Source organism: Rhododendron vialii, chromosome 2a (assembly GCF_030253575.1).
Source record: "Rhododendron vialii isolate Sample 1 chromosome 2a, ASM3025357v1".
Classification (NCBI taxonomy): Eukaryota; Viridiplantae; Streptophyta; class Magnoliopsida; order Ericales; family Ericaceae; genus Rhododendron; species Rhododendron vialii.
The window spans coordinates 17,896,923-17,907,824 of NC_080558.1; the positions used below are offsets into that span (position 1 = coordinate 17,896,923).

The 10,902-nt window shown below is 38.4% G+C and overlaps 1 protein-coding gene across 2 annotated transcripts; it reads left to right on the forward strand.

The window, feature by feature from the left end:
* The first annotated feature begins 211 nt into the window (after nucleotides 1-211).
* Nucleotides 212-6,973, forward strand: LOC131311347 ((3S,6E)-nerolidol synthase 1-like). Of its 2 annotated transcripts, none has more exons than XM_058338768.1 (7): nucleotides 212-544; nucleotides 2,175-2,442; nucleotides 2,535-2,907; nucleotides 4,056-4,274; nucleotides 4,363-4,501; nucleotides 4,581-4,829; nucleotides 6,660-6,973. In XM_058338768.1, exons 1-7 carry the CDS (start codon nucleotides 344-346, stop codon nucleotides 6,948-6,950), a joined length of 1,740 nt encoding a protein of 579 aa, XP_058194751.1. In that variant the 5' UTR covers nucleotides 212-343; the 3' UTR covers nucleotides 6,951-6,973. The 2 variants fall into 2 exon arrangements, with proteins under 2 accessions (XP_058194751.1, XP_058194759.1); XM_058338776.1 differs by lacking the exon at nucleotides 212-544 and adding an exon at nucleotides 1,687-1,992.
* Nucleotides 6,974-10,902: the final 3,929 nt, after the last annotated feature.

Sequence of the window (10,902 nt, forward strand, 5' to 3'; positions counted from 1 at the left end):
TAAATAAAATTTTTTCCAAACAGAGCCTAGATACTTCAATCTCGTTTTCTTTCTTTTTACTAGGGGTGGAATCTTAAGTTACTTCAATTACACTCAGGAGAAAACAACAAACCAAAAAACCAAAGATCCTAACAGTTCAAATCTGGATTCTGAACTTGTAAAGCATGGCCATATAGAATGTTCCACGGAGACAAACTCTATAAATAAGGACCTCTGTTTCACTACTTTGATCCCCTCAATCTCCCAAAGAGAAAATAGTTTCATCTATCGAAGAGTACTTCATAAAACCATCATTCATTTAGTTTGTTTGGGGTACCCAAAACCCCAAACCGAACAAGCCCTAATGGCAAGCTTCCATCGCTTATGTGCTGCTTCCCATACGACTATTGCTCCAAGTCCAACCACCATGCCACAACTTGGCAAGAATCGCTTCACCCACACTGCACCTATACCTGCTACCCAAAATGGAGCCTCTCCGGAGACCTCACACTTATTTCTAATAATAAAACACGACATTCGTCAAACTGGAAATCTCGGCTTCTCTGTTAGTTTATTAGGAGTATTAGGAGTATTTTGTTCACTCATGCACTTAAACACTAGGTGAACATGTGCGTATTACTTGCTGTCCATACTGGGTGAAAATTTCTCACTCTTTAATAAATTCACCGAATCTTTACTTTGATATGATTGCAAACATTGATTTTGCAGAGCTTATTTGTGTAACAATTCAAATAAGTCTTTCGTATTTTAACAAGTATTTAATCTAATAACATACTTGCTTTAAATATTTTGTAAACTCAAACTACCAATTTTTAAAATAATAATAAATAAAAAAAAGATGCAGTGGGGGTGGGTGCCCCCAGTGGGAATAGAGTGGCTCCGCCACTAACTATATATTTCATTCACACAAAAATCACGATATGGTAAATGTCTGGTCAAATTATGTCTATTTTAAATGAAACAAACTGGCAAAAGGGAACAAAATTGTGTGTAACTAAATCCAAGTTGGGGGTAAGTGGTAGATCAGTATAGAGAATGGCCTATGGGGAAACTAATGCATCTTGGGTCAGTATCCGATCTTTAACTTATATAACCAAAACTGTTTCAACTTTTAAAAGTACACTTATTGCTGGGAGTGTCTAATGACTAGTCTGCGTCAACGCGGTTGGCTCTTAGAATGGGATTCCAAACATAGACAATATGTGACCTGGAAAAGCTTAGACCCATCGCAAATGAATTGCTTCTAAGGAGACATAAGCATGACTGTGTCACAATGTGAAGGAAACATGGTTTACACGTGAAAATCGTCTTCAAGAGAAATCTAAATACTGTGCCGACAATAGAGACAAAAGGAATTTAGAATTTTTCCATAGAAAAAATCTCATCATGTAATTCTGCACCATTACTTGTACTAGTACCATTCAAATATTCTCATTCCCTGTCTCCTTTACTATTGATTACATCAGCTATTTCCTTTACTTCGTAATGTCAGATAACAAACATCAATCAAAATTTTCGCACGTGACATCAATTGAAAGCCGATGATATTTCCTTTTTTCCTAACATGCAGGGTCACAAATTCCGAAGCTCCGGTGAATTACAATAACGTTCTAGCATGGCCATATAGAATGTTCCACGGAGACAAACTCTATAAATAAGGACCTCTGTTTCACTACTTTGATGCCCTCAATCTCCCAAAGAGAAAATAGTTTCATCTATCAAAGAGTACTTCATAAAACTATCATTCATTTAGTTCGTTTGGGGTACCCAGAACCCCAAACCGAACAAGCCCTAATGGCAAGCTTCCATTGCTTATGTGCTGCTTCCCATGCGACTATTGCTCCAAGTCCAACCACCATGCCACAACTTGGCAAGAATCGCTTCACCCACATTGCACCTACGCCTGCTACCCAAAATGGAGCCTTTCCGAAGACCTCACACTTATTTCCAATAAAACACGACATTCGTCAAACTGGAAATCTCAGCTTCTCAGTTAGTTTATTTTCTCTTTTTCCTCTTCATTGTTACGGCTTTGTTTTGCACGAGGATTGGGATATTTCTCTAGATATCTCTTACATTTACGATTCCCTCCACAAATCCTCAATTCAAACACAGCCTGACATTACTTGTGAAATAACTCCTGATTTTCTAGAGCTGACTATATATGGTTGCAGGGCGAGTTCAACGTAAAGCATGAACAGAAGGTGAAGGAAGTTAGGAGCGTCCTACGAAAAGTAGGGGAAAATCCATTAGAATATCTAGCCATGATTGATACCCTCCAACGCCTAAGCATTGACTACCATTTCCAAGAAGAGATTGAAGCATTTCTGCAAAAACAGTACATGGAATCCACCATTAGTAATGATTATCGTGAATTTGATCTTTATGAGGTTTCTACTCGCTTTCGGCTACTAAGGCAAGAAGGTTACAATGTGCCAGCAGGTAGGTGTAATTTTTGTACTCCAAACTTCATTATTCAAGCGGAGCAACTGAAAAGCTAAATTTTCTCTACTCTTTTCACCGTTATGTTGCAGATGTGTTTAACCACTTTAAGAACAAGGAGGGAAGGTTCAAATCAGAACTAAGCACAGACATCAAGGGGTTAATGGCTTTGTATGAAGCATCACATTTAAGCATAAAAGGAGAAGACATACTTGATCAAGCTGCGGATTATAGTTGCCTACTCCTTGATGGTTGTATGATGAATCTTGATCAACGTCAAGCTAGACTTGTCGACAGTACGCTGAGGCATCCCTATCACAAGAACCTGGCGAGGTTCACGGCCAGAAACTTCATTAGTGACTACAAGGGCAATAATGGATGGATAGATGGATTACAAGAACTAGCAACGATGGATTTTAAGATGGTTCAATCCACAAATCAAAGAGAAATACTGCAATTTTCTGAGTAAGTCTGACTCTTGGCTTCATTCTGTTCTAGTGAGGCAGAAAATGAGCCAAGCTTTTTGAGTGTTAGAGCTCGGCCCAATGAGAATTTATTTTGATTCCTCACATTCAGATTGAGCTCGAGTTGAGCTCAATTAATCAAGCTCCACATCTTGTGTATGATAAACTTGAGCTGGAGCCGAGTTCAAGTGAGCTCACATTATGATCAGAATTCAGAGCTCAATCCGAGCTCAACAAGATACATCAATTCCAGATAAAATAAAAAAACATAAACAAATAGTAATGTAAGTTAACATATCTACCGGAAAAAAAATTGGACTAAGGCTCCGTTTATTTGACCGTAAAATATTTTTCGGTAAAACATTTTAACCATATTTTGGCATTTGGATGCCTGAATCGGACATAAAGTGTTTTTCTCCGTAAAATGTTTTTGGGCTATAGGAGGAAAATGACTTACGGTGGATAACCCTGTAAGTCATTTTACTTTATTCACTGCTAATGCTCTCACGGCCCTATTGAGTTTCTTCCGTGATTTGCTACGTCTGATCTATCCGTTTCTCTCTCCTAAAAATCAATTTCAACCCATACATCTATTTGCTCTCTCTCTCTCTCTCTCTCTCTCTCTCTCTCTCTCTCTCTCTCTCTCTCTCTCTCTCTCTCACACACACACACACACATAGTTGTTAACACCAGTTTTTCCTGCGACGATATCAATGCAAAAAAGTTCACACAGATCCCTTCTATGTACAGCTTTCTTTCTTTAAAAGGATTTCAACTCAATTGGGTCTCTAGTCCAAACTTGAAACGAATAGCAAAATTGAGGCAGGAATTGGAGAAATCTGAAAAGTTTTGTGAATTGAGAGAGAGAGTGAGTGTGGGAACTTAACTTATCATAGTTCACGAGCCTACAAGAGCCAAGATATACTCATGCTAGCCTAGATTCATAAATGAGATTGTTGATTAACCATACGAATAGTGCCAGACTGCCAGGTCTCGCTTTTGACCAGCCAAACTCGACTTGATTAGTAGCTCGATTCGTTTGCAAGCCAAACGAATAGTGTTGATGGTTTTACCAAGAAATGTAACAGTTGTTTAAGTGTGTTCACCTGAAGAAATTATCGCTGCCTGATTATAATTTTCTCTTCTTAGATGGTGGAAGGACATGGGTTTGGCCAATGAATTGAAGTTTGCAAGAAATCAACCACTCAAATGGTACATGTGGCCTATGGCAGCCCTCGCAAATCCGCGCTTCTCGCAGCAGAGAGTGGAGCTCACAAAACCCATCTCTCTTATCTACATAATAGATGACATTTTTGATATTTATGGGACACTAGAGGAACTCACTCTCTTTACAGAAGCTGTCAACAGGTATGCAAATACACATCACCATATATAACTACAGCCAATTCTGGCCAATCTCTAGTGTTGATCAATTGTTACTTGTTATTGCAAGCAGATGGGATCTTGCAGCGGTTGAGAATCTTCCTTACTACATGAAGTCATGTTTTAATGCACTCTACGAAACCACGAATGAGATTGCTTACAAGATTTACAAAGCGCATGGGTGGAACCCCGTAGATTCTCTGCAGAAAACGGTACATAATATATTACCCGTTAATTTTTACATCAGAATGTCAGAAGCATTGTCATTAACAAATTCCCATGTTGTTGCAGTGGGCAAGTTTGTGCAATGCTTTCTTAGTAGAAGCAAAATGGTTTGCTTCTGGGCAGTTGCCAAACGCAGAAGAGTATCTGCAAACTGCGGTTGTTAGTTCAGGGGTGCATGTGGTTTTAGTTCACATGTTCTTTCTACTGGGCCATGGAATAACGAGGAAAACCGTCGATCTTGTGAATGATAACCCGGGCGTTATAACTTCTGTGGCGACAATTCTACGTCTCTGGGATGACTTGGGAAGTGCGAAGGTGAACAAAAGTTTATTTAATTTGGTCTGTTTCTCATAGTACTACTCTATGAGGACCTACACATCCAAGTGTATTTTACACATTTAGGTGTCGGATCTGATACTGTACCCAAAATGCTAAATATCTCATGAGTATTTTACACATTTAGAGCGGTTGACTGTAACATAGCATCTATTCTAATAGCTATTTTAATATATAAATGGAGAGCACCACTTGGTGTCTTGGTGTCTCCCCTGTCATGTATTTTTATTTTTTATAAATACCCTCTTAGGACAAAAAACATACAAAACAAAACAGTTATTAGTAAGGATAGATTGGACATTTAAGCACAAAAAACCACCTAAAAACATTTATGCCCCACTACGTGCACAACTTTCTCAGTTCTTCTCAGTTCCATACCTTTTCCACTTTTCGTTCCTTTTCGTAATTACACTGCATGCATCAATGGCACACCTGCCACTTTTACTTTTTCTACTTCATCCATGGAAACTGCTACAAATTGTTTTGTCTTTTTTATTTTGTCTCTTATAAATGCTTCTTTTTTATATAAAAAGTTTGTTTTACCTCTTACACATACTTCTTTTTCTCCCTTCCATTAAACTGGTACGGAGCAGTAAGTTCAAGCTCATTTTGTGGATTGCCTTTTGTTTTTATTCACTGAGAGAATTACTTTGCCCAAAGGCATTCATTTGGTTTTTTTTTTTGGGCGAGTTGGGTTCCGTTGGAATGGTGGTTTGGTGATGGGTTTCATTACAATAATTCTTTGCCTCGTAGTCAGATGATTTTGGAACTTTGCCTGGGAGCAGGGACGGAGGGAAAGGGGGGCACGTGCCCCCGCTCGAAACTAAAATAATTTTGTTATATTTTCGTATATTTTCGTAATTATGAAATTAAGTGTGCTATTACACATAAACAAGTGCATATATCTTGAAAATATACATATAAAACTAGTTTTATGTTTCAATTTCATCATATGGTGCATTTATACTTGTTGATTTTCGAACTATTTATATACTTAGATTGATTCTTTCTTAATTGTACTTATTTTTAACCGTCTAAGAGTAATATTTTAAAATAATATCATTAATAAAACTATATCGATCATTCTAAAACTTGTTGATGTACATGTAAAACATACTCTCAAATTTTGTCTGAGATTTTGTGCTTATTTTTACATAATTTAAGTGAAAGTATGTGTTATATATTTTTGTAGTTTGCATTGCATGCCTTAATTATGTAATGATCTTATTGTGGTTAACTAGAAAAGTAAATTTTCGCCACTATGATTAACAAGGTGCCCCCACTAAACAACATTTCTGAATCCGTCCCTGCCCGGGAGTGCATTGCTTATAGTGCTTTATAGGCAAATTTGAATGCATAGAAAAGTTAGAGCCAGTTTGTAGCTTCGTGCTTATTAGAATAGACTAGAGGCCAGGGCATACGCGATGCGTGTGCAAGTCGGATTTTCACAACATTTTTGTAAAAATGCTTCCCACTTATTGTTTGATCAAATTTTCACAAATGTTGTAAAAATTCACCTTGCACACGCATCGCGTGTGCCCCGGCCTCTAGTATAATTTAAGCGGCAAATGTAAAACTACCCAAATTTTTTTACCCAAATACACAATTTCCATTTTATCCCTCCATGTTAGATTATTCGATGCACTTCCAATGGTCTTGGAAGAAAAATGCTCCGGAAGTATTAAGGTTAATTAAGGTCCTAAGGACCTTGGCATTCGATATGGATAATTGGGATATCCGAAAGAGGTAATAGACCATCTAATTTCATTTCAGCTTTGATAAAGAGTTAAGTCAAACTTAAACTGACAGGATGAAGATCAAGATGGGCACGACGGATCGTATGTCGAATGCTACATGAAGGACCACAAGGGCTCTTCGGTGAGCAGAGCACGAGAGCAAGTCAATCGCATGATTTCAGACGCGTGGAAGTGCCTCAACCAGGAATGCCTATCTCCAAACTCGTTTTCAGCAAGTTTCACAAAGAGTTCGCTTAATTTAGCAAGGATGGTTCCTTTGATGTACAACTATGATGACAACCATAAACTCCCAATCCTTCAGGAGCACATGAAATCAATGCTCTATGATGATGTTTCTTTATAAGTATTCCATGGAAAAAAGAAAAACAGAAGAAGAGGAAACTTATTACAAACTGATGGTTTCATGAACCTGTGACATTGCCTGTGGTAGTGTTTGTTAAAGGGCAGCCCAACAAGAGAAAATAGTGTAGGGGTAGTGTCACGCCCTCGATTTTCAGCTAAAATAATAATATATTTTCCACAGCAAAAGTCTTCCTCTCAAACTATATTTACCCTTGACTGTCATGCCAATCCAAGCTAAGTGCCATGGCGAGTACCTGAAAGGATAGGGTGAGCTACACTAGCTCGTAGAGATATCCATACCTAAATTGCATGCAGAAGTGAAGATAGATCACAAGGGAAAACATTTTCCAAAAGCGTACTTGTTTTGTCAAAAGTGAAGCTCAAAATGTCATACTCACGCTGGAAAATATTTAACTCCATTTCTCAAACACCAACACTCTCACCCACACACACACCAATATTCTTAAAAATCTCAGCTTACCGCTACGGCATTACCCAACCCAATCCCTGCTTTTTCATTTTCCATTTCAATGATCTAAAGATTAGTCTGAGTTCTTTAACAAAATGTTTTCACTTCCTTTTCTCATACAACCAACCAACCTCTCACCAAAAATATACACACTAGGCATGTAGAGCTAGAACATAAGGTAAGCAATGACAAGTCGAACAATACCGCACCTCAACAACAAGGAAACTCATCCGTCAATCCCAAATCAAACTTCAAATCTCAACATCTAGCAAAACTCCTCCACATTAAGATTTCCCTTATAAGTCTGACAAGCAAATACCATACATGAAACTCTCACAATGCATCACACCACGAGGCACCACTTATACATTCACACAGAACTGCCCATCACACATCAGGAGAACAAGCCACAAGGATTTGGCAGTCTAAAGGGAAAAATAAAAGAAAACATGTATTGACACATTAGACATTCCAAGTTACCAACTCAAACTGACATTTTCAACCTTAGTTTGATAATAAATAATAACAAGGTTCTCCGTTTCACCATGTCACGTGTTTCGATTTTATTTCCGGGCATTAAGGACCCCATACGTCCTATGTTCATTTCGGCATCACACCTTTCGGTAGATCCGTGGCTTTCTTGTGCACTTCCGGGCACTAGGGACCCCCGTGCGTCCACTAAAATCCTTTCGTTCAATTCCGGGCTTTTGGGACCCCCGTGCGTCCACTAAAATCCTTTTGATTCAATTCCGGGCTTTTAGGACCCCCGTGCGTCCACTAAAATCTTTTGATTCAATTCCGGGCTTTTAGGACCCCCGTGCGTCCACTAAAATCCTTTTGATTCAATTCCGGGCTTTTAGGACCCCCGTGCGTCCACTAAAATCTTTTGAATCAATTCCGGGCTTTTAGGACCCCCGTGCGTCCACTAAAATCCTTTGAATCAATTCCGGGCTTTTAGGACCCCCGTACGTCCCATGTTCGGCATCACACCTTACGGTGGATCCGTGGCTTTCATTATCGTTCAATTAGTGTCACATATTCTCACTAACAAGCAATCTCTTTATCCACCGTTTCTCTAATCCCCACACATAGCAAAACACATCTCTCACACCAATACTTAGATTCAGTTACACGTAAATAATCTTGTCTTCATCATTTCAATAAAGAAAGCACAAAAACCCACATCCTTCACATTGTAAATCAACCATTTATTTCACATCTCATATTACCACCTAATAGACCCCCTTTGTGACATCTCCATTAAGAGTCTAATTCGCAAATACTTATAACGATCCTCATCTTTGTAGTACCCATCAATGCTTAACAACCATGCACTCATGCCAAGTGATTCACCAAATCCTGTTTAACTCACTGCAAGTATCCTGCAAGCCCAGAGACTCAATCTCATGGAAAGACATCGAATAATTTACACATCGCGTCAAACATTCTACAACTGAATTTATCATCGATCGTATCATCCATCTAATCCATTTTCTATTCCAATCGTTTACAAGTATTTTAACCCTTATGCTCACTAGTTCTCATATCCCAATTAAACAACATGAATTCCAGGGCGACACTTAAACAATTGAAAAGTAGACTTCTTCTTCTTTGAATCCATAGGTCATACATCAAAAACAGAGTTCGGGTAACCTAACTACGGCCTTGCGATTATAGCTTCAACATAACAGTAAAAACTGGTGCAAGGCAGAATTTAGGTCAACTTTGGGTGCAAATCTGTTATCGCTCGGACATACCCATGATGCATGGGATGTATCGTTGGAAAACCCTATGTGTCTAGTTTCTAACAAAACAGACGGTGCATCATTTCAAGTCCCGAGCTAGGAGTTATGGCCATTTTACCAAAGTCTACCTGTGCTGTCAGATTCTACGCGGAAATAAGTAAAATTGATTGAAAAATCATAACTCTTCCAACTTAAACCCAAAAATATTGAAACCAACGCCAAAAGTAGCACCACTACAAGCCCTACACTCAGTAAAAATCCCAGGTTCAGAAACAAGAGGAGATTAACCCAACAATCAAAAGAAATACAGATTCGCAACCATTTTCGCCCTAGTCGACCAACCCTACTTTAGAAATTCACCAAAAATTGTATACTTGACCAAATTACTTGATTCCAACACCAATCTCTTCTTAACTTAAATATGCAACTCCTGTAAAAGACCCAAAGCCACCCAAAGTGTTCATCATGCCCAGAAATTTAAAAGAAGACAGCCTCGCACAGATTCGTACATCCAGCAAACAGTCAGCATTCAAAAATTCATAACTAATTGTGTGATTATCGGTTTTGCATGATCTTGGTACCGAAATCTTCGTATTGAAACGTACTTTAACTGTTATGAAGATACCAAAAATTAATTCCTAGCAGAAGGGCTCCCAAAAGACAGATTACCAAAACCCACGAAATTTTCAGCATGCTCAAGATTTATTCAAGACTCAAAATAGATAATCAAACTTGATTCTTGTACATCCAACTAACACTTAAACATGTAAAGAAAGGTAGGAGATCCCTACCTCGAGGGTTAGAAGCACGCCCGAACATGGAGGAAACTTCGAAGTGCTCCGATCGTGAATTTTCTTCGATGGATAGGAAGCTCTCGTCGCGTAGAACAACTTTAGTACTTGGGATTTTTCAAAAGTCTCACTCGTGATCGATGAAATCGAAGAGAGAAGGTGAGAGAGGTGAGAGCCGAGAGAGACGCCGGAGAAGAAGAAAAGAAAGGAAAGGAAAAGAGAGAAAATAATCTCCTGCTCCCCTTTTTTTTTGACTTATATAGCACAAATAACACTCACACCCTTTCACTCCTATTGTATCACGCCAACTCCCACAACTTCCAAGTCATCTCACATTGACCCAACTCATATCCACATTGTTATACATACTTTGATAATCCAAATACATATTAAACATTTAAAATTTAAGAAAATAATTATGGGTCTCTACATCCTACCCTCCTTAAAGAAATTTCGTCCTCGAAATATATAACCAAGTCAACAAGTCGTGAAACAACTGAATTACACAACACAACCGTCACAACAAACAGCACAACATCAGGGAAGGTTCAATAAGTTAACCACCATGAAATCTAGATTCAAGAAACCTACACCGATCACTATAAAATCAAGTCCGAATATTTCCCTCCATTTCATCTCTCGTTATCCACATATAGAGTCCTCTTTCTCTTCCCTTGTAGCTCAAATCCTCACATTAGAACAACTCCATCATGTTTCCTCATAATCAAGCGTTCCTTTCAAGGCTTAATCCTAAGTTCAACATTCTTCATGGCGTAGTGTCAACATGACATTAAACTCTATCATACTCTCACACGAGTTCTTATTAATCAAATAACATCATCAAGCCATGTCATTGCATCTCCAAATTTCAGGAACACATATACCAACTCAATCTCATGAAGGAAAGTATGGCAATTTTAAAGGATTTAATCATTTTGTTTCACTGTT